This window comes from Loxodonta africana, chromosome 21 (genome assembly GCF_030014295.1).
Source record: "Loxodonta africana isolate mLoxAfr1 chromosome 21, mLoxAfr1.hap2, whole genome shotgun sequence".
Classification (NCBI taxonomy): domain Eukaryota; kingdom Metazoa; phylum Chordata; class Mammalia; order Proboscidea; family Elephantidae; genus Loxodonta; species Loxodonta africana.
In genome coordinates, this window is record NC_087362.1 from 68844937 (window position 1) to 68869499 (window position 24563).

The 24563-nt window shown below is 45.5% G+C and overlaps 1 protein-coding gene and 2 non-coding genes across 3 annotated transcripts in view; 1 reads left to right on the forward strand and 2 right to left on the reverse strand.

Moving 5' to 3' along the window:
• The first annotated feature begins 276 nt into the window (after positions 1-276).
• TRNAT-AGU (transfer RNA threonine (anticodon AGU)) lies at positions 277-350 on the forward strand. The gene has a single exon. It is a non-coding gene; the product is annotated as a tRNA-Thr (tRNA).
• Positions 351-5734: 5384 nt separating this feature from the next.
• TRNAT-AGU (transfer RNA threonine (anticodon AGU)) lies at positions 5735-5808 on the reverse strand. The gene has a single exon. It is a non-coding gene; the product is annotated as a tRNA-Thr (tRNA).
• A 1607-nt stretch (positions 5809-7415) lies between these two features.
• Positions 7416-24563, reverse strand: part of WDR88 (WD repeat domain 88) — a 32607-nt gene continuing 15459 nt past the window's right edge. The window contains exons 4-10 of the mRNA XM_023555552.2: positions 22589-22727; positions 21089-21218; positions 20002-20189; positions 18465-18547; positions 16793-16861; positions 10093-10185; positions 7416-7774 (exon numbers count right to left, since the gene is read on the reverse strand). Of these exons, the coding sequence (XP_023411320.2) occupies positions 7598-7774; positions 10093-10185; positions 16793-16861; positions 18465-18547; positions 20002-20189; positions 21089-21218; positions 22589-22727 (879 nt within the window). The 3' untranslated portion in view covers positions 7416-7597. The remainder of the gene's footprint in view (positions 7775-10092; positions 10186-16792; positions 16862-18464; positions 18548-20001; positions 20190-21088; positions 21219-22588; positions 22728-24563) is intronic.

The following is a 24563-nucleotide window of genomic DNA, read 5'->3' on the forward strand; positions in this document are numbered from 1 at the left end:
GAAAATTTTCTAAAATTGATTGTAGTGATGGTTGCCCAACTCTGTGAATGTACTGAAAACCACTGAATTGTACACTTTAAATGGGTGAATTGTATGGTATGTGAACCAAACCTCGATAAAGCTGTTGCCAAACAAACACATGCACAAAACTAAACTGTCAGCCCACATACATCGCCTCTACACGAATGTCCAGGGAAGGGTCTGGAAGTCACAGGGACTGATGAGAGACTTTCCTTTTAAATCCCTCTATGAGCTTATGTGAGCCTATAGGCATGAGGCGCCGTGGCTTAGCTGGTTAAAGCGCCTGTCTAGTAAACAGGAGATCCTGGGTTCGAATCCCAGCGGTGCCTGGCCCTCAAGTAAGCCACGTTTGGGAGCACTAGTGGTGTAGAGCTCTGGCTGCTAGCCAAAAGGTGGACGGTTCAAGTCCACCAGGTGCTTCTTGGAGACTCTATGGGGCAGCTCTACTCTGTTTTTATAGGATTTTTTGGTATACCACAACGGGTCTGGTTTTTAACCCCCTGTGAAGCACTTTGTCCATGTGATCTAAAGGTAAATGTGCATGACTTATTTAGTCCTCAGAACAACTCCTTGAAGTATCTACTATTATTATCCCCATTTTACAGGAGAGGAAACTGAAGAACAGAGAAGTTGAGAGTTGTGCCCAAGGTCACACAACTAGTATGTGGCACAACAGCCTGGTTCCAGAGCCTGTGTGAACCATTTCTGCAAATAAGTATCCAATTTTGCCAGCACTATTTGTGAAAGAGACTGTTTCTTCCCCATTGAAGAGACTTTGACCCCTTGTCAGAAGTTAGTTGTCCACAGGTGGATGGATTTATTCCTGGGCTTTCAATTCTATTTCATTGGTCTGTGTGTCTATCATTGAAGGGCTACCAGGCTGTTTTGATTACTGTAGAGTATATTTTGAAACCGGGCAGTGAGGCCTCCTACTTTGTTCTTCTTCAAGATTGCTTTGGCTATTGGGGAACTCTTTCCTTTCCATATCAAGTTGGTGATTAGCTTTTCCATTTGTTCTATATATTTCTTATTTTAATTTTTATCACGAGGATGTATTGGTGTAATGGTTGTGTAATCTTAAAACATTATTTAAATACTAATGACATGATCTAATCAAAATAATCCACTGGACATCATCCAAGGAGTCATCATGACTTTAATAAATAGACATACGTACTCAATCAATGGAAACGAAGCTTTCATCATATTCTAACCCATGGTGGTTATAATTCAAAGAAGTTGTCTCAGTAAGGCGAATCCAGGTGACCCACACCCCCCAAATACTCTCGCTTACCCACTTCCCTTAAAGCCATACGAGCTCCCAGAAGCTTTTGCATTAAAGCAGCAGTTCTCAGACTTTTTGATTGTGAAGCCTCTTCACACTCTTAAAAATTACTGAGGACTCTAAATAAGTTTCTGTTTATGTGGATTGTATCTATCAATATTTATCATATTTTAAATTAAAACTGAGAAAATTCTAAAAATAGTTATTAATTTTAACATAGTAATGAGCTTATTACGTTAACAAATATTTTTATGAAGCTATATTTCCCAAAATAAAACAAAATTTAGTGAGAAGAATGGCATTGCTTTACATTTTTGCCGATCTCTTTCATGCCAGGTTCAACAGAAGGCAGCATGAACCACATGCTCACTGTTGCCCTGGTGGCACAGTGGTAAAGTGCTATGACTGTTATCGAGAAAGCTCAACAGTTCGAATCTACCAGCCCCTCAATGAAAACTTTACAGAGTCACTAGGAGTTGGAATCAACTTGACGGCAACGGGCTTGGTTTTTTTGGCTTTACTGTGAAGTGATTTTGGTTGAAGTGTATGAACAAAATCCAGCCTTACACAGATAAGTAGTTGGAAAAGGGAAGAGTATTTTAAAGTCCTTTTAGACCATTTTAGACATTGTTTTTTGATGCTACACCAAAACTGAATAAAGAATGGCTTCTTAAAGATTAACTGCAATGTGCAATATGAAACCACATTAATGAATTTTTCATTCTGTTACTTTAAAACGTACTGGTATAGCTTGTTCTTTAAACGGATCATTCATTGGTCATTTGGAAAATATTGGTTCACCGTGTCATGCAGATCTTTCAAATTTTGAAATATTTTATTATCCAATGTAAAAAAATCACATTCATTACTATCACCACCTATCTCCTCAGAAAGGTTTTTTAAATATTGGAAAGCTGTCAAGCTCATGGTGGCAGATCAAACCTTCCCATTCTAGTTTTTGCTTGGAAACTCAAATTTTATCACTGGCAACAAATGCTGTCAGTTGCCTTCCTTGAAGTGACAGGTTCATTTTTATTCATTTTCAAGAAAATGTCTACTAAGTGCCTAAATAATGTCTACTAAGCTTTTTTTTTTTTTTTTTAAGCATAGTTTGCCCGTCAGTTATTTTCCTCAAGTAAAAACGGGGTTCCGTGAAAAACGTGTTCAGGTCACCTAGAAACTACCATTGTACCATTGTACCTCAGTATGTGGCCAAAGTGCTTCATGCACACAAAATGTTAAAAAGACATGTCCCCAAGGATGGAGATTCAATAAAAATTCATAACATTTTCTGCTTTGTTAAGGGCGTTAAGTAAAGCTGGCTTTTTGTGTGTGTGTGTGTCAAGGCATAGTAGTGAAGGACAAATACGATGCCAACCAGTGCCCCTTGGTACCACTGCCTTGATTCCTCCCAGGGTGCCAGCAGTTTTACCCACCATTGTTTTTGCACATTGGTGCAAATGTCAGTGCAGTTTAAAAAAAAAAAAAAAGGGACTTAACATCTTGGTACTATTATGAAAATAGTTTTGACCTTGTGGACCTGGAAGGGTTTTGAGGACTCCTAGGGGTCTGTGAAACACATTTGAGAAGTGCTGCCTTAGAGCATTTGAAAAATGGACTAGCTGTCCAAAAATCTCAAATTCATAACTCAACCAAGATAAAATGATGGGAAAAAAAACCTCACATGTACACGAATGACTATCATGTTCCAAGCGCCGTTAAGTACTGGGGACACAGGTAAATAAACAGGTGTAGTCCCTTCTCTTGGACTTTAATTCTATTTGAGGAAACAGATAATAGACAAACAAGATAACTGCAAACTGTGAAAAGGCTGTGAAGGGAATAAGCAGGATGATGTACTGGAAGCTAGCCTGGGGAAGGCAGGGACTCCTGTGCAGAGGGTGGCAATACTCTGAATGGAGGTCAAGAGATGAGAAGGACCCAGTCATGCAGATGGCCAGGGAAACAGCCCAGGCAGAGGGCACCGGAAGCACAAAAGCCCTGAGGCAGGAGTAGTATGTCATTTTTAAGGAACAGAAGGAGGGGTGGACTTGACTCTGGGCCTATTTCTCTCTCCTGGCTTTACTCACTGCCTGGGATGCTCAACCAATCCTGTGGCTTCAAGGCTATCTACTGCATGTATGACTGATGATCCCCAAATGCTTTTCTCCAGCAGACCCTTGCTGAGCCCCAGACTCACACCCCCAACCAACAGCTCTTGGACATCTGACAAATGCTCAAACCTGATCCTCAGTACTTTAGGCCGGGAGTAAATATGAACCAGAAGTAAACCAGCCACACAATGGCTCGAGCCCAGTTTCCAATAAACTCATCCCTAATTACAAAAAAAAAGAAAAAAAAAGTTTTTTTTCTTTTTTTAATTAAATTCAAGTGAATGCTCCTCTCAGCACCACCTGCTTCAGGCCAAAGCAAACCCCCTTTGAAGGAAGGCAATATCATCCAAGGAACCCTAGCAGCACAGTGGTTAAGTGCTCAGCTGCTAACTGAAAGGTGGGCGTTTGGAATCCACCAGCCACTCTGCAGGAGAAAGGGTGACAGTCTGCTTCCTTAAAGATGACAGTCTTGGAAACCACATGGGGCAGTTCTACTCTGTCCTACAGGGTCGCTGTGAGTCAGAATCGACTGGACTGCAGTGGGTTTGGTTTGGGATTTAATGGCATCCAGGGCCTCAAAGTATCACTACAAATTTTCACTCTGAATGTCCATCAAAAACAATCAAGCCTGTAAAGGGCGAGAATTGACACCCCCCCCCCCGGGCAAAAAAAAAGAAAGAAAAGAAAAGAAAAAACAATAGACCCCGACCCACTGGAAAGGTAAAGAGAAGAGCTGTTTCTGAGGCAGATGAATTTGATTATTTGAACTGCATTTCTGTAGCTCATTGGGACTATCCTTGTTGGATTTGCCAGTTTTGTTGAGTTTGACACGAGACTCCCGGGGAGCTTTTTAAAAATTCCAATGCCTCTCCCCACCCCAAGACCCATTGCCGTGGGGTGATTCCGCCTTTTAGTGACCCTATAGGAAACCCTGGTGGTATAGTGGTTAAGTGCTACGGCTGCTAACCAAAGGATCAGCAGTTCGAATCCGTCAGGAGCTTTTACTCGGTCCCATACGGTCGCTGTGAGTCGGGGTCGACTCGACAGCACTGATTTTTTGTTGTTTTGTTTTGCTTATAGGACATAATAGAATTGCCCGACGGAGTTTCCAAGGAAAAGCTGGTGGGTTCGAACTGCCGACCTTTCGGTTAGCAGCCAAGCGCTTAACTACCGCGCTACCAGAACAGCGACGCAATTGCTCTGGGGTAAGGCCCCACATTCCTGTATTTTACAGCCCCTGGGAATCTGCAACCACAGCAAGCGTTAGGGTTCAGCCTCACACCGGGACCTCGGGGTGGGAGGCTCTCAACTCCGCACGATGAGTGCCTTTTAGCACTTCTGGCCTGGAGTTTCCATACTCTCATCAGTCTGAGGGTATCACTGGCCGGATTCAAACCTTTACTCTCCCCGCTGGCGCCCCACGACTTTGGGCTTCTTTTGGTCTCGCCAAGCCCCAGTCTTCCAGCTGTAAAATGGTGGAAACAATACCCGTTAAAAGCAAACAAAGCCATTGCCTGGAGTCGATTCCGACTCGTGGAGACCCGACAGGACGCGGTGGAACTGCCCCTTGGGCTTCCGAGGAGCGCCTGGTGCGCCTGAACTGCTGACCTTTAGGCTGGCAGCCGGAGCACCGAACCACTGCGCCACCACCCGCGTCACTGCGTAGCTGGAGAGAGCAGTCCTTTGCCAGGCGCTAAGCACGGTGACGCGAGTGGGTCCACACCCGCCTGTGGCCACCTGAATGGTGTCCCGTCGGCCGCCTCCAGGCGGGAGCGAGCCCGAGAGGAGAGCCCGCGAAGCCGCGCCCGGAAAACGGACGGGAGAAATGACGTCGCTCCGCGCGGCGCGCCGGGCCACCCGCAGCCGCCTGGTAGACGCGTCCCCCTCACCCGCCCGCGGGGTCGCCTGGGACCCGCCGTGGAAGGCCGTGAACGCCCCCGCCGCGTGTTTCCCACGGCCCTTCCCGCTCCATGGCGACCAGGGAGTCCCGCGCCGGCCCAGGGAGGGCCGCCCCCTCAGCCGCCCGGTCTCGGCGCGGGACCCTCTCCCTCTGATACCCGCAGCTTGTCCCTGGAAAGTATCAGCGTGACCACAGGCCGTCCGGCCGCGACTCGGGACACCCAAGGGCCGGACTGTGGTGCTGGCCGGCGCCGCGCCCCAGCGCGCACCTGCCCGAGCCGACGCCCGGCCACAGATACGGGCCAGGCCAAAATGGTATTTCAGGCTCACGTTCACACCCCCAAAGTGAGGGGGAGCCGGGTGGGCGTACAGGTCATAAAGTACACGGGTGAGAAAAACACAGGCACTAGAGACCAGGCACCGCTGGGATTCGAACCCAGGATCTCCTGTTTACTAGACAGGCGCTTTAACCAACTAAGCCACGGCGCCGCCCGTAGGAACAGCGCGAGAATTCATTCCTCATCACTGTTGCTACCACCTGCGGCACGCATGCGTATTAGTCTTGCCGAAGCAGGCGCATGCGTGTTGTGGGACCGAGTCCTACCGGTTATCCTGGCGTAGGCGTGCGGACCCAGCGGCCGGAAATTCGGGCGGTGTTTAGGTTTCCTGGTATCGCGAGTCAGCTCCCGCGCACCAGGACTGCCCGTCTGCGGGTGGTGTGCGCGCGATACCTGGGCCTCTTGCCTGCCAGGCCTGGCGAGACCAGACCCGTAACCTCAATTGGGCCGCTTCTTCCTCGGACCGCGAGCCGGAGTAGAATCCCGGGGTACCGAGGGGCCCTGACGGATGCTGGGCGTCTCGGGGCCGCAGCCCCCGTGCTTTGGAGCACCGAAAGCGGATGTGCGGGGGTTTCTGCCGCCAGAGCAGGCGAGCCTCTCCCCACCTTGACTTCTCGCCCCTGCTGCGTCTCCGCGCTCAGACACATAAGCCGCTTCGTCCCAACGCTTTTCAGAGGGCACTTGGGCAAAAATAAAACCAAACTGCTCACCCGGTCACTCAGCGGTCCCTCAGCTGGGATTCTCATGCACAGAAATGTCAGTCGGTGCAGAACGTATGCACAAGAAGGTTCACGCCACTATTATTTGTAACAAAAAAAAAAAAAAAACGAGAAGCAACCCAAGTGTCCATCAGTTGGGGAGAAGAAAACATCTATGCATGTCTTCAGTCATGTGAAGGCTCCAAGACCACTGGACAGAGGTCGCTAGCAAAAGGACTTCTGTGCTCAAGGGAACCCAACTCCTGAGAGGCCGTGGAGTGGATTTTGGACAACGTTTTTTTATTCATACATGTAAATAAATGTGTAAATACGGACAACATGAGTCTCATGGGTCACCTAGAGTCATCAATGCCCAAATAATGGCTTCCAGGTTATGGGGCTCACACAGAGAATCACTGTATAAATCAAACCTGCAATCGAGTTTTTTAAATGGACTAAGGGGCATACTGACGACATTTTAATGAAAATCAGGTGAGCCATGTCAACTGGTAAAGCCGACCCTTCGCGTTCATTAACTGAAAGCTTCGCGCTTCCTGAAGGAATTGATTTATGTATGATGTGCTGTGGAAGCCTGAAGAGGGTTGCATGTGTGTGAGCATTCTGGAAATTGATTAGTCTGGGGTAGAGAGCATGAAACATCCTCTGACAGAAACGCCCACCAACCACCTTTCTCTCCTCTGGACCCATCCCCAGGCCTCCCTCTGCTCTGGGCATGCCACCATCTTGGAGCCTTATCCAGGGAGGCGCCCACAATGCCTTGCCACAGTACAGCCTCATCCACAGAGGACACATTCTTGTAGTCATCTGACAAATGCTTCCTCAGGGGCTGTTGGTGCCAGGCCCTGAAAGCTGCCTTAAGGGCAACTCCAGACACCAAAAAGAATGTGAGTACATAATGTGCTCCACAAATGAGACTGATGAACACCAGGACATGAAGCTTAGAAATAGCAAAAATGCTTCTAGAATTCACACGCACACTTGTTTTCCAAAGAAACATAGATTTATTCTACACGAAAACAAAAAGATAATGTTTGCTCCCCAAGGGTGCTGTGGGGCTCAGGAGGCAGCAATGTGCTAGGGACCCAGCCAGGGCTCGGCCCCTGCCCCAGTCCAGTTGGCCTATGCAGTTGGGCAGTGGCTCCAGAGAAAGGTCCCTGCAGAGCCCCACAACCTACGCGATGGGTGGACCATGCTCAAGTCACTCAGAGGGCACAGGGGCCATCAGTCATCCTTGCATTTGCTGTCCCCGTTTGCCAGGGAGTCCTCCCTTTCCAATGATGTTGATGCCACGTCTGCTGACGAGTGCCTCGCATCCATCCGGCAGAACACACATTTGGTGAATGTCTCAACAGAGGTGTCGCTTTCATAGATGGAGAAAGGTCTGTCACATCCTTCACACTGCCATGAAATATTTTAAAAGAGCGGAGAGGAAGTGCTGGTCAAAGGGGACCAAGGCATGCAGTTAGAATTCTTCCAGCTGACCCAACCATCTTGGACTGGGCCAAGGAGAGAGCTGTCTCCCCTGTTTGGTGTCTCCAACCCCACAAATGGGCAAATTGCAGGCCACAGAGAGAGAATGACCACAGCTTCCTCTCCCTTTCTTCCCCCTCTAAAGCTATGCAGGTACTGCCAGGTATCACCTGAATGGCCTTATGTCCCCTGTCATGAGGATAAGGCGTGCAGGAATGGTGAGCCACATGGCCTTGGGGATGACAGACAGCGGGCGTCCAAGCTCATCCACTGCTCTGTGCAGAGCACAGTTATGGGGCTGAGGAGCTGGGATCCCAGGGACACTCAGCTTTTACAGAACCATGAGAAGCAAGCAGGCAAGATTTATAAACAGCGGCGGTTTTAATTGGACAATGCAGGTACTGAGTGGCCTCCTTTCCTCTGTCCCTGAGGACAGACAGCCTGTTTCTGACCAAAGCACAGCGAGAACATGGACACGAATGGCACAGCTTGCTCATCTCATCTGCTTCCCACAAGCCAGAGAGCAACCCCACGGAGTGCGGACTCTCAGGCCATGAGTAGCAGTCTCAGGTATTCCCACCACAGCACCCAAATAAAAAACCCACTGCTGTTGATTCTGACTTGTAGCAACCCTATAGGACAGGGTAGAACTGCCCCATATGGTTTCCAAGGAGTGCCCGGTGGATTTGAACTGCTGACCTTTTGGTTAGCAGCCTGAGCTCTTAACCACTACGCCACCAGGATTTCCCGCTACAGCACAGTCCCCCTGAAATGAGCCTGAAGGAGAAGCACCCTGCCCTGGCACTGCAAGCCTCCATGCTCTTCCACCCTTGCCCAAAACAGGGCACTGAGGCCTTGTTCCTGGGTTGACGTCCTATGCTTCTCCTCTAGGGCAGACAGCAGTGCAGCTGCCAGGTCCTGGCATCCTGTGGTCCCAGGCACCTTGGGCCTGCAGGGGGAGGCTAGGCAAACCCCACCTGGGACAGGCCCTCTGGTAATTCTGGCCACTGAGGCTTCTCATATTGATTCAGAGCAAGTCAAATGCTGCGGGTCATCTTGGCTACAGCTTCAGGAAGGTATCTTCTTTCTTTCTTTGCAAGAAAGAAATCAGATCTTGAACCTACCTTATTCTACAGCATAACTTCCCATGGTCCAACACTTTTACCATGGGGCTTACAAGGAGGCAGCTTTCAGGCCCTCCTCAGCAGCTGGGAGAAGATTGGGGCAAGTATTGCCCTGGAGCTAGTCAGCTTCCAGAGTCTCAGGACCAACATGACCACAAAGTCCTTGAGGACCAGCTGGCCACAACGATGAGGTCCCTGTGGTTTCCACCCCTCACCTCCCCGCCCTGCAGCACCTGGAAGAGGCTCCTTGCCTGCTCTCAGCTGGGTCTTCTGAGAGAAGACAAGCCTGGGTGGTCCCAGGATTCCAAGGGGGAGGAGGACTCAAGAGTGCCTAACATGGGCTCCTCAGTCTCTCTGAGGTGGCAGCCAGACATCCGCCAAAGCGGTCCTGGCCAGGACTGGCCCTCACTAACAGGGGAGGAATGTCAGAATAGCCACTGTGGCTAACCCTGGCTGGGGATGGTGAAGGAGATGTGCTCACTACCACCAAACTCTTCCACTAGGAAAACGCAGGTGCCAGACCCTCTTCCATGGGGAATGAGGCACTGATGGCCCTGCCAGGATGTCCGCTGCTGGGACGTAGGAGGGTGGCCCCTGCCCCAACTGTGTGCCCAGCCATTCCTCTACTCCCCAGTACTCTCTCGGGCCTCACCTCCTCCCTTTCCCCCTCACTCACTCCACTGGCCAGGCTGGCTTTCCTCACATTTACCAGGCTCGCTCCTGCCTCAGATTCTCTTCACTGCCCTTGCCCTCTGCTGCGGAGTTCTTCCCTTGAAGACCTGCATGGCTCACTCCCTCACCCCCTTCAAGTCTTTACACAAATGAAACCTGCACTAACCGCCATTTAAAATATTGCTACCTTTGGCCCTTCCATTCCCCTTTCCTGTTTTATTTTTCTCCAAATTACTTTTCACCATGTGACTTACTACATATTTTCCTTGTTTCATTATTTGTTGTCCATCTCTCCTTTTAGAATTTAAGCCCTCTTAGGGCAAGAATTTTAGTCTGTCTCTTCTTGGGTATATCCCCAGTTGTTCAATAAATGTTAATTTAAAGAATGAATTAATTTATAGAGTGAATTAATGAAAGCTTCCACTGGGCTTAATTTTACCTGATACTAACCTGTGTCACCTTTAAGCCCTTGGCCTTTTTGTACTCGATTACCAAAGGAATTTGGTCAATTTCTTCAATATTCCATAGTCTCATGGTCTTATCCTGAAACAAGTTAAACAGCAAACCAGCAGTCACCAGACAGGCTCATTAGGCTGTGAGGAACTGGCAGGTGCGTTGTATACAGGTCGTATGTGCACAACCTCAACCTTCAGAGGAGTAAAATGAAAGTGGCCAGCTGTCTCCGTTTCTCTGGGACCATCCCAGCTCTAGCACTAAAAGTCCTATGTCCCACAAACCCTTTCCAGGATGCAAAACGTTCCATTTTTCAGCGATGAGTGTGGAAGTTTGGAGGAAAAGGACAAAACCTATAGAAAAAAACAAACCTGTTGCCATCGAGTCGATTCCGTCGAGCAGTGCCATAGGACAGAGTAGAACTGCCCCACAGTGTTTCCAAGGAGTAACGGCTGATTTCAAACTGCCGACCTTTTGGTTAACAGCTGAGCTCCTAACCACTGCACCACCAGGGCTCCTAAACCTATATCCCAAAACTAAACCCATTGCCACTGAGTCATTCCAAGGGGTCCCAAAAATAGGAAGTGAAAGCAAAGTGATTTTTACTTTCAAATGAACAGGCATAGATCATTTGCCTTTGGTAGCTGCTGTCACTGTCCCCTCCCCCCCCACCATCACTAATGTTGTCAACTGTAATTTGCAATTCACAATAATGGATCATCCATTGTTATATGACACCAGGTGATGCAGCTTAAGTGTGCTGTGATCATGAATGTTAAAACAGTCTATTTTTTAACTTTGCCTGTGGATTAACTGTTGAACTTTGTATCACAATAGTGCTACTATAATTTTTAACATTGTGAATATTGTGATCATATTTTCTAAAAGTTCAGATAATGAAAATGAGATCAATTACAAAACCAATGCCAGCATGACCCAGACATCATCAAAAAAAGAGGCTAACCAACTGTGCTTAATGACAGATGGGAAGACACGTAAAACAGATTGTTGTTGTTAGCTGCCATCAAGTTGGCTTTGACTTATAACAACCTTACGTACTGTATAACAGAATGAAACATTGCCCAGTCCTGCACCATCTTCATGATCCTTGGTAGGTTTGAGTCCATTGTTTTGGTCACTGTGTTAATCCATCTTACCAAGGACCTCCCTCACCTTCACCGACCCTCCACTTTACCAACCACGATGTCTTTTTTTCTAGCAATCAGTCTTTCCTGATGATGTGTCCAAAGTGAGACAAAATCTTGCCATCCTCCTTTCTAAGGAGCACTCCAGTTGTTTTTCTTCTGAAACTGATTTGTTCATTCTTCTGGCAGTCCATGGTGTATTCCGTATTCTTAGCCAACACTACAATTCAAATGTATCAGTTCTTCTTCTGTCATCTTTTTTCATCACAATTGAAAAAACCATGAGTCAGGCACACTTCAGTCATCAGAGTGACATCTTTCCTTTTTAAAAAACAGCTTAAGAAGGTGAATAACCAGAACAAAGCATACTGCACAACGTGCAGAAAAAAAATTGGGTTTGGGTAAGGTGGAGGAGTCCCTGGGTGATGTAAATGGTTAACACACACCTCCCAGATCCTCACAGCCTAAAATTGGCAGGGTGAGTCCACCCAGAGGTGCCTTGGAAGAAAGCCCTAGTGATCTACTTTCAAAAAAACAGCCATTGAAAACCCTATGTACCAGAAACCTACTCTGACACTCATGGGGTTACCCTGAGTCAGAATCAACTCCACGACAACGGGTTTTATGATGCAAAAAGGGATGTGAAAGCACATATGGAGATGGCATCTCACAAGTCTGGGATGAGATGGGCAAGTACTTGTAAATCAATCAAGAGCTTTTCCATCTCCCAAAAAATACACCAGTTTGCAAGAAAATGAAATAAAAAGGCATCCAAATTGGAAAGGAAGAAGTCAAACTATATGCAGGTGACATAATCTTGTATATAGAAAATCCTAAGGAATGCACTAAAAAACTATTAGAACTAATAAACAAGTTCAGCAAGGTTGCAGTATACAAAATCAGTACACAGAAATCAATTATATTTCTATACACTTGCCATAAACAATCCAAAAATAAAATTAAAGACATCGTGGAAGATGGCAGAGTAGGAAGCTCCAGGAATCAGTCCCTCTTCCGAATAGCTATTGAACTGGTAGAAACTATCTGAATCAACTGTTTAGAACTCTAGGGTCTGGTCAAACATTTGTAACTTCTAGGGAGCGCTTGATGAAAAGGATGGCAAATTTAGGCATATTTCAAGCTTTGCTTAAGGCTACCCTCCTTCATTCCTCAGCCCCGTGGCAGAAAGTCATGGGGATGCCAGCTCACGTTCCTGGTGTGGCTTGCTGGTGCCAGGGTGGGCAAGAAGGACTTTGTCCTCCAAGAATTGGGGCTGTTTGTTTTGATTGCGTGTTGCTGCTTTTGATTGCTGAGAGGCCGGCACAGTGTTTCACACAGTGTTCCAACTCCCAGGGGACTTCCTAGGCTGCATCTGTTGAGGAGATTTAAAGACACAGTACTTTTTTTTTCTTTCTTTCTTTCCCTTTTTAGGAACCAGACATTTAAGGAAATCTTTGTCAGGTCACTGGCTGACTACAGATGTAATGAAACAAACTTCAGTGACCACACACAACAAGGAATATACAATTTGCAAAATTAGTTTGGAAAAGTCACAAACAGCTGGCTCCAGTCCTCAACTAGCAAAAATTAGCAACTCCTGAGGAATGGGAGAATTTGATTGTCAGAGTTGCCACAATGTAAAACCAAGAATGTCCTGTCTTCAAAGAAAAACGATTAAACAGGAAAAGAAATAGAAAAACATGGCCTATTCACAGGATAAAAAGAATTTGACAGAAACCATCCCCGAGTAAACCCAGGCAAGGGAATTTTTAAATCAAAGATGTTAACTCAATGGTTTTAAATATGTCCAATGAGAGATGTAATGTTGCTAGTTTTGAAGATAAAGGAAGGGGCCACAGGCCCCTTGTGGATGGTCTCCGGAATATGGATGGTCTCTAGAAGGTAGAAAGGCAAGGAAACAGATTCCCCGCAGAGCCTCCGGAAAGGATTTTAACCCAATGAGACCGTGTCAGACTTACATCCTACAGAATGTAAGATAATGAATTTGTGCTGTTTAAGCTGCTAAGTCTGTGGTAATATATGATAGCAGCAGTAGAAATACACTGAGTGATCTTACATTTCCTAATTCACCAGTTTCAAGTTAGTGTCCTGTGGGGGAACAAAACGAGAAATTTCGGTAACAGGTGAGTTGGTCCCTTACAGTGTAAAGCTGAGTCTGTCAGATCTTGCCAACAGTCATACTTCTTACAGTATAGCAAGCAGTGTGTTAAATCATGGCAACACCAAATTCTCCTCCTGGCTCTTAGGTACTTTGATTTGAAAATTGGAGTTTCAAATTATCTTCTCGATTTCCATGAAGATTAATAAAACTGCAGAAAATGTAAAACAAAATGTATTGATCTCTTAGCCCAATACAAAGTAGACTGTGTTCATCTACGTATTCAGCAGACAATGAAATGTAAATTTTGACAAATTGCATTCCGTATATAAACTTCTTACCAAAGAAATTTTTAAAAATCCTACCTGCTATGTACACAATGCTCCTAAAAAGAGGTGTGATTTGATTATCTGTGATACTGAATCTTTCATAATAAAGGTTTTTGATCCCTTTTCACCTTCCTCAAAATATGCAGAAGCACTTAATGACATTTTTACACTCTAGAAATGGAAGGAGGTATTTTCATTAGACACGTGCCTAAAAGATGGTTATTATCATTGCTGGCCTTAGAAAAGGTGTTAAAATGTTGGCCTGCCATAAAATCATATTTTAAAGTGTGGAATGTGAAGAATGTCCTCTAATTTGGAAATATATTGAGGATGAGAGTGGAAAAAAGGATTACAGTAAAAAAGAAATTTATATATTGTTTCATGATCTTTGAAGAGGTCACAATAAGACTGAAAAAGGATGAACTGACTGGACCTGAGTTGTTCAATGTTATGTGTAGGTTGCAAGAAAAACTCACACAGTGAAAAAGTATAGTGATTCACTTCTGGAAACAAGACTGCCTTAGTACTCAAAAGGAAGAAAAAATCACCAGAAAAGGGAAGCCAAGTTAAACAGAACTTTCTCAATTTCTTTACTAAAACTGTAACTTACCTGGAATTCAATTTCACAAGCTCAAATTGCCTCTGTGCTTTAAAACCATTTTACCTGAGAAAGAGGTTTAACTTATGATGACAACCAATACGTTTCAGAATGTTTAAAAATGATGGATATTTTACGCACATACAGCCTATATGAAAAGTTTATGGCAGCAAAGGACCTGATTGACAAACAGCTGGTCTAACAAAACACACCTGTAAATTAAAAGTGGATAGACATTTCTGGAACGCTGAAAACTAATTCCTACCAACATAAAAACCTGTTGTTGCTAGTAAGGAAAAGAGGAAGACCCTCAAAGAGATGGATTGACACAGTGGCTGCAACAATGGGCTCAATGAGCACAACAACTGTAAGGATGGCGCAGGACAGGGCAGTGTTTTGTTCTGTGAGTCGGAACCAACTCGTCGGCACCTAACAACAACAACAGCAACAAAATCTTAAGTTATTCCATGCCCAAACACTTCTGTTGAGAGGATATTGAATTTGATGTCCTCACATTGGACTGACACCAGGAATCAGTGTAGAATGGGATTGGTAAGAGCAGAACTCCAAGTCCACTCGAATTTTCCATTTGGCTGTCTTCGCTTCTACCAGTACATAAAGGAAGGATGTCCCAAAGGCTATAGGCAGTTCAGAGAAGTATTATTGGAAAGGGAAGCAAAAAAGTACAAATATCCTACTGTATTATGGGACAGAAAGAACAAATCATTGTGAATTTTTATGAAATATAATAGCTATTTAATCAGTCCTATTTTATTGTGTTTATATCCTCTTTTTTAAAAGTCATGCTTTTATATATATCTTAAGAAACACAGTAGGATAAAAAAAAAATTAACTATCCAATAAAAGCTTTCTAAAAAGTCAAAGTAAGTTGCTATAACAGAGGACAGAAACATTAAATATTTTTATTTTTTCTCATACATATCATTTGTTCAATTAGTCCTACTATTAATTACTACTAACTGCCACTGTTAACTTGCTATTACTGTTTTGTTTAAATAATAGCATTTATGTAACAGAAAAGTAAAAAACACAGAATAACATATAATTTCAAATAAACACCTGAATTTCATATTTTTATGTCAAAGTGGCAACACATTGGCATAGAATTCCTTAGTATACATTATTATGGTTTTTTTGTTTGGTAAGGCTGTGTTCCTAAATGTGTGTTTCTCCTAAACAGAGAAAAGACCAAAGTTGTCAAAGATTTTATTTTACATGGATCCACAATCAACACCTATAGAAGCTGCAGTCAAGAAATCAGATGACGCATTGCAATGGGCAAATCTGCTGTAAAAGACCTCTTCAAAGTGTCAAAAAGCAAAGATGTCACTTTGAGGACTAATGTGTGCCTGGCCCCAGCCATGGTATTTTCAATCGCCTTATATGCATGCAAAAGCTGGACAATGAATAAGGAAGACCAAAGAAGAATTGACATATTTGGTGAAGAATGTTGAATATACTACGGACCACCAGAAGAACAGAGCCCTGGTAGCACAGTGGTTAAGAGCTCAGCTGCTAACCAAAAGGCCGGCAGTTCAAACCCACCAGCTGGTGCTTGGAAACCCTATGGGGCAGTTCTACTCTGTCCAATAGGGTTGCTATGAGTCGCAATCAACTCAGTGCCAGGAGGTTTGGTTTTGTTTTTTGCCAGAACAAACAAGTCTATCTTGGAAGAAGTGTAGCCAGAATGCTCCTTAGAAGCAGTGATGGCAAGACTTCATCTCACGTACTTTGGACATGACCAGTCCCTGGAGAAGGACATTTGGGCGCAAAAATGAGATCACATATAGCAACAATTGTGAGGATGGCACAGGACTGGGTAGTGTTTTATTCTGTTGTACATAGGGTCACTATAGGTCAGAACTGGCTGGAGGGCACCTAACAACAACAACAACAAACACTGTGTTCCAGGTTGGCTCTCTAAAAAGTTGGTCACACTAGACAGAGACTTGCCCACAATCTCATGGACCCAGAAACCCCCAATCTAGAGAAGGACATGGATCCAGTAAATGTGGGGAAGGTAGGACCTGACTTCCCTGGAGCTCACACTTGGAGGACACCCCTCAGGATATCCTGGGTCAGCCTTTATATGCTATTGAGACAGGAATCCTAAGATGCAGTGATATAAGGAAGGAAGCCCCACCTGGAACTTCAGGTGGTCTCTGCTGCTTGTCCATGAGCTGATACCTTCCCTCCAAGGCCCTTTGTTGGCTTCATCTCTCACCAGTCTGGCCAGACCCTTGCTCCCACCAAACTCAAGTATCAGTGATACAACTCAAATATCTCTGGCAGCTCTTCACAGGAAGAGATGGAAGGACCTGCTCTTCACCTTCCCAGGAAGCTCCCTGAAGGGGGATGGCTGGCCAGGCGTGGGCTTCAGACTAAGCCTGCCCAGGAATTATACGTGGCAACAACAGGCCTGTTATCACCAATTCTGGAAAACACAACAGAGCTTTTAAGTCACTCAACGGTTGGCCACTTTTACCTTTGAAGCAGATAGGATCCATTTCTTGCTGTTGCTAATGGCAACATCCATCACCCAATCACTATGGCCCTGAAGAAAAATAAAATTTTAACAAGGACCTAGATTAAAAAAAAAAAAGTCTTTATAACTACAAGAAAAACAAAACTCAACAAAAGTCAGAAACCCAATGTTGCTTGCATTTAAGTAAGCACAATTAATTGTGCCCCCTGGTTCCATCAATGATATTTAAGGTGGAATACAAAGAGTAAAGGCTTGTGATTCGTGTGTACACTATGGCAATGTATGTGTTTTTAAAAAATAGAACTGAGGTGTTCAGCAGGCTGGAAAAAAAAAAATCATTATATCCCCAGCTAGTCCCAGTGCATCTCTTGTGTGGGAACGTTTTTTGTTTAGGAAATACCAGTCCTGTGAATGATGGGGGTTTGGCTGCAAGTAACTGTAAAGCAAACCCACCCACTGTAGCTTAAGAAAATTGTCCCCCCGACCCCCACCTTACCCAGTTGAAAAGGAACTCAGAGGAGATACATGCCCATGCTGGTTCAGACACTTAATGACGTCAGGGGTCTGCAACAGCATCCTTACTATTCTTATAGACTTTCCCTTATGGAAAGGCGTAGAAGTTGAGTCAGCGTGGTGTGGCAAGAGGGAAGGGAGCAAGAGAGGTTAGGGTGCTCTGATTAAGGAAAGGACAAGAATTTGAGGGCAGAAGAACAGAGAGAGAGAAGAAAAGAGAAGAGGAACTAGGACAACCTGATAGAGGTACAAACCGACTTTTAAACACAGAGAGTTTGAACATTCAATTTTAGGATGTTTACTTTGCTGTGATGTTAACTCACTTCACCTCTGCAAACTCTAGGGAAAGATGGCTCAGACAGTCTGGACCCCAGGGGCCTGAATGGTACGGTGCCCAAGAGAACACACTGTACATTTGGGCCAAGGGGGACAGAGAGACCAAGAGTCCTGAATGCAAGAATTCAAAGTTAGAGATGACCATGAGATCGCAAGACCTAGGACTATGCAGAATTCTTGGGAGGGAGGCAGGGGCACCTGGAACAGGACCAGTGAATTAGCTGATCCTGTGACTGCCTAACCTCTGAGTTATTCCTGTGTTAGATAAATCCATCACTTTATTATAGACAACAGCCACTTCAAGTTGAGTCTCCTCTAACTTGCAGCCAAAAGCACCCTGATGATGCCCCATTTTGGAGCCCCACAGCTTTCTGTGCTTCAGTCATTAGGGCATTTGTCCCTCTGGTATTTCTGCTGTTCTTGAATTCTTTCCCACCTCTGGAGCTTTACATTTGGTGTTCCATCCACGTGAAATGCCCTTCCCCAAGATCCTCGCTCATCCAGTTCCTCCTTGCCACCGGTTCTCAGCTCAAATGCCATTTTCTCTGAGAGGCCCTCTCTGTTCACTCACTCTGGATTCGCCCCTGGAGTCTACTTCTATGATGACACCCTGTGGGTTTCTCTATTTCACTCATCATTGCTGATGATTAGTTTGCTGGTTTCTTGTCTGTCCTTCCCACAGAGGTGTTGGCTCCCTTCGTGGGCATCTCGATCTGCCTCACCCACCACTGTATCCCCAGCACCTAGCAACCAGCACCCAGCCCGGAATGACTACAGAATGATGCTCAGTGCTGTACCCATCCTCTATCTGACCCACTCCTACCTTCAAGGAGAACTTCCGGCAGCCTTCTCCTACATCCCAAATAGCCACAGTCTTATCGAAACCTCCAGACACAAGGAAAGAGGCTGCAACACAAAATGAGAGTCTTGGGAAGGGGGTCGTCTTCCCCAGCCAAGTGCTTCCTCCTCTGGTGAAGCCACAGTTGGCTGAGGATGCGTTTGTAAGGTGCTCCTGTGGCTCAGTCTGAGGGTGCTGAAGCTCCTTCCTGGTGTGGCACATTGGCCCCCAACCAGCTATTTGTCTCTGAACCCAATAAAGCTGAGAGAAGCTGGTAGGGTGCTCCCGGGTGAGATTCTGAGGCTGGCACGGACGTTGGATGCTTCTAATGAGGAAAAGTTGTTCAGAAACGTCCTGGTATTTCTCAAGATTAGCCCTGATTGTGCGTGCACTGGCAGGGAACCCCCTCCTCCAGGGACACACTAAGCAAGCCCACTCCTCACGGGGAAGGAGGAACATAACATTTGGCTCCTGGGAGTTAAGAAGAGTCAGTGCTTTCTCTGGGGCTCGCCACCTATGGCAGCTACCTGTCATTGTCCCTGCTCATATCCATACCCTTTCATTTGGCAACAGCTCCCCAAGTTTCCTGTGGGGAACCACCCTCACCTACACTCACTCCTGCTTCAGAGGAGATTGACCCTGACCTCTAGTTCTGGAGGTAGGCACTTCCCCCAGACCTGGCCACTCTGAGCCCTTAATCCTCCACTAAAGTGACTGGATCAGACAGGCATGTGCCCCAAGTTGAGCCAGTGGAAGTTTTCCTCAGGAATTGCACTGGCACCATCTGAAAGGGGGTCCCTCTTTCTCCAGGACCAATTTTACCAGGGCCACCTTTGTCTCCTTGGAGGGAAAGGCCAATACAAGATGGAAGCTGAGCTGAGAAAAAGAGTAAAGAGTTGGGTTCCTGACTGTGTTTGAGTATCTGGAACCAACCACGCCTAAAGTCAGACCTGCTTCTGGACTTTTCCATTATTTAAAAACAAAAAACCATTGCCATTGTGATGATTCCAACTCATAGCAAGGAGCAGCTGGGGAATTCAAACTGCTGACCTTTTGATTAGCAGCCAAGCTTTAACCAATGTGCCACCTGGGCCCCTCTCCATTATACCAAAAAAACACTCCCTTGCCATCAAGGCGATTCCAACAGAGTAGAACTGCCCCATAGGGTTTCCAAGGAGCACCAGGTAGATTCAAAGAAGCAGCTGAAGTCTTAACCACTATGCCACCAGGGTTTCCCTTTCCATTATAAAAAAAAAAAAAAAAATTTTTTTTTTCAGGAGCTGATAAATTCATTTTGCTGCCTACGCCACACTGAGTTGTGTTTCTGTCACTTATAACCATGTGCCCATGGATCTCCCTCTTGACTTTTTTGTTCTCATGGAAAATAATCCATATTCACTGGTAGCATCATTGGAAATCACCTCTCTGGGTTGTACTAAGGAAAGTCCACATGAACAGAACTTGAGAAGCTCTGGCCCAGCAATCCCATGGTTACAGATCCTTCTACATAGTAGTTACTCACCGTCTCTGGCAAAATGACAGGAGCTCACAGACCCTTCGTGGCCCTGCATCAGAGTCACACAGGCTCCACGGTTTCGAAACTCCCCTGTATGGACATCCCATATTTTTAAAGTTTTATCCCAAGAACTTGTACACAGAAAATGGCCGCTGAAGGTAAAACAGCAGTTTGAGATTGAGTTGGTATGTGCCCTGAAACACAGATGGAAGGAGTGCACACATTGATGCCTCACTCCTGGAGGATCTGAGGGCATTCAGGGAGGCGGGAGGAGGCGGCACTGGGTCTGATCTCACGTGACCTAATAAACAGCATTCCTTTGATCACTGCTTACCATGGGCCAGATGTTAATTGCATCGGACTTTCTCCCACCTCTCCAGGGTTTCTCAACCATAGCAATTTTGATATTTTCTGCTGGATAATTCTTTGCTGTGGGGGGCTTCCGAGTGCATTGTAGGGTGTTTAGCAGCATCCCTGGCTTCTACCCACTAGACACCAGAGTGCACCCCCCCATTTGTTGTTGTTGTTGTTCTGTGCTATCAAGTCGATTCCGACTCATAACGCCCCCATTTGTAACAACCAAAAATGTCTTCAGACGTTACCAAAAGTCCACTGGGGGCCAAAATTGCCCCCAGTTGAAAACCACTGCATTGTGGAAAGAAAGAGAGCAACTAAAAAAGCCATCAGAGGCAGTTGATGGGCTAACCAGCCTTTTCAGGTTGGGTCCTGGATGGCACTTACAAAGTAGTTCTTTCCTGTTCATGGCAAAAAGACAGAAACTTACAAAGTCAAGAAGCTGAGCGAATCCCAAACAGGATAAACCCAAAGATACCTACACCAGACATCTGACACCCATCCTCACCCACAGGCCACGGCTGGTGGTTTCCCCTGGCCTGCCTGCTCCTGCCTTTGCCTGTCTCCAGCCTCCTGGAAGCACCCATGAGGAAGCCGGAGTTGCCTCCAGTTGGACGCTGGCTGGCAAGCTGAAGGTGCGAGGTAAAGTGTGCGCACTGAGACCATGAGGGCACGAGGGGAACGTTCCACCAGCCTCCTGGCTGCAGGATGGAGCCCAGCCTCCCTGGCCCCTCCTCACTTCGTGATGGTGAGCAGCGTGGCCTGGGACATAACATCCCAGATCTTGATGGTCCTGTCCGATGAGACGGAAGCCACCTTCTGGCTGTCATGGTCAAAGCAGCATGCTGTCACCGACCTTTTGTGAAGATCTGAGATACAGGGAGAAGAACTCATTATTGTGCAAAGGCACCAGGTTGCACATCCGGTGGCACGTGCTTCACATGGCCTGGAATGTTCACTATACCCCCCGTCAGCAACCACATTACAGAAACATGACCTTGATGCCCATACGGAACTATTCACTTGCGCGAACATTTCCTGGGTGCCTACTACATGCCAACCTTTGAACAATGAACCTGGCAGGCCTGCTCCCTACCCTGCAGAGCTCCCAGCCTGATGGGGAGACACGCTTGGGCAGGCAACAACTCGCGAAGACTGCACGGTACATCACGGCTCCCAGCCAGCAGGAGCCTCGTTCATTCTTGAGAGGTCAAGGAAAGGACCTAAAAGTTAGCAAGAGAGGCGGGGAAAAAAGAGTGCTGCCTGCAGAAAGAGCAGCATATGCGAAGGCCTGGAGGTGGGACGGAGCAGGTAGAGGTGTGGTGTGCAGCTGAAACTTGGAGTGTGTGCATGAGATGACCATAGGGTAAGTGGAAAATGCACGCTGTGGGGCAGTACACACATCATGGCTCTAAGCCAAAAACCTGTTGCCATCAAGTCGATTCCGACTCATAGTGACCCTACAGGTCAGAGTAGAGCTGCCTCATAGAGTTGCCAAGGAGCGCCTGGTGGATTTGAACTGCCGACCTTTTTGTTAGCAGCTGTAGCACTTAACCACTACGCTACCAGGGTTTCCATCATGGCTTTAGTTGGTAAAAAACAAACAAAAAGACATGTGGGAAATAGTAGGTGTGTGCGCAAACACACACACATGCACATACACACACACAGAGAGTTCGAGAAAGCTGCCCGGCAACATGCTGTTAATAATAGGTACTTCTGGGGGTAGACAGGCAGGGACAGAAGCTCTCACTTTTTACTTCCCATGTTTACCTAATGTTTTTTACAATGATTTTTTTTTAACTTTTTATTTTGAGATCATTGTGGATTCACATGCAGCTGTAAGGAATAGTACAGAGAGATCCCACACACCCCTCACCCAGTGTCTCCCGATGGTAACATCTTGCATAACGACAGTACATTTACCCTTAAAAGTACAGACAAAAGTGTGAAGAAGGATGAGCCTCCACTCATTAAAAGATTAGGCTTTAAATGGCCATATGAGGTTGGAAAGGAGCACTGTTTCATTCATTACAAGCAGGAGACTGAATAGAAACTCATGATAATCTATCTTGGAAAAATGGTCTGTTCTTTTATCAATCAGTGTCCCAACCTTAACGATGTGGTTCATACAATTACAGTTTCATCAAATAGAGCAATCAAAAGTCATTATCAGTCAAATGCCAAGTGGCTGTGACTGCGGCTAAGGGAACCGAGCAGACAGTCTGTGCAGCCTCACCTTTGACATGTGACACTGTAGTGGCGTTTACCGCATCCATTATACAGATTCCAAAATCTACATCCAAGGCAGAGACCACGTATTTACCATCAGGAGAAAGCTTACAGGAGACTATGAAGTTATCGTGCTTGATCTTCCACTGAAATTAGCCAACAATCAAAAGGTTGTTTTCATTCTAGACCAACAGAACTTTCTGTGATGATAAAAATATTCTATACACACACTAACCAATATGGTAGCCACCAGTCACATGAGGCCATGGAGCACATATAGAAACTGGATTTTTAAGCTTAATTTTAACTAATTTCTTTTAATTAATAATTAAAATGTTCTCTCTTGACTCTTGACTCCTGTGAGGGAGACCACACCAAGGCTACGTCCGGGACAATATACAGGGACAGAGAGAGCACATAGCGGAACTGGTGGCAAGGATCCAGTAAAGACCCGGTTTATCCTGTTCAGTTTGGATAAACAGGTGTTTATTGAATGTCGGCCCTCTGCCTGGCATCAAGGATAAGACACTACAGTCCCAGTTCTTTGGGCAGCTCACAGTCTCCTGGGGGAGGGTGGAACCAAACCACAAAAAGGGGACAATAATCACTGAACAACATAGGAAAGTGGGACCTCTCACAATATTATAAATGACAGTATTACCATTGTGAAAAAAACCATTGTGACAGTTTTAAAATAAGCCCACAAATTCTTCAACCATCCTCCCTGAATGAGGTGGAGTCTCATCTCCAGAGCCTTAAATGTGGGCTGGACTTATAGAGACTCACTTCTAATGAGTAAAATACGGCAGACAAAGGAACAAATATTGTATAATCCCACTTAAATGAAATATCTAGAAAAGGTAAATGTATAGAAACGAAGGTTTATTAGTGATTATCAGGGGTTAGGGGACGGGAGAATGGGGAGTTATAGCTTAAGGTATAATGAGTTTCTGTTTGGGGTAATGAAAAACTTTTGGAAATGTATAGTGGTGACGGTTATACAACATGATGAATGTAATTAACGTCACTGAATTGTACACTTAAAAACTGTAAACTGTCTATGTTTTATGTGGTTAAGGGGAAAAATTTTTGTTATACAGTATATATTTTTGCCACAATAAAACTAAAAAAACAAAACAATATGGTAGACGTGACTGTTTGTGACCAGGTTATAACAGGCACCATGTCTTCCTCCTTGCTCTCTCTTGGATCGCTTGCTCTGGGAGAAGTTAAAGGCCAAGTCCTGAGAATACCCAGGCAGCCCTTTAGAGAGAACCACATGGAGAGGAACTGAAGCCTCCTGCCAACAGCCATGGGAGCGAATCACCTTGGAAGGGGACCCTAGTCAAACTTTCAGATGGATACAGTCCTGGCCACCATCTTGACTACGACCTCATGAGAGACTCAAGCCAGAACTTCCTGCTCCCATATTTCTGACCAACAGAAACTATATGAAATAATAAATGTCTGTTGTTTTAAACTGCCTATGTTGGAATAATTTGTCAGGCAGCAGTAGGTAAACTAATTCGGCCATATAGTTGGCAAATGGCATAGATTGCTTGTGTAATAAAAATAAATAAGAGTACTTTTAAAGAAGAAAAAGAAAAACACCCCAAATGGAAAAACTGGTGAGAGACAAGAGCAGAAAATTTACAAAAGAAGAAATAAACTTTTGGGAAAGTGCTCCAAGTCAGGAATAATCAATGTAAGCCTTATTTTTCAGCCCCGAATTTGGCTAAAATATTAAAAGTCATGACATTCAGCACATGAGGGTGAGAGATGGTGAGCTCTCATGAGTGCCTGGGGTATAAATTGGCCCTGCTTTCTGGAAGGCTACTGGGCAATTTAATTTCTATATATTGTTTAAATTAATAATAAAAGCTGGCTATACATCCTTTTAAAATTGAAGCATATGTATTAAAAATACGTGCAAACTTTCCTCACCAAAGCATTGTCAATAACAGAGAAAAGTGAAAAGTCTC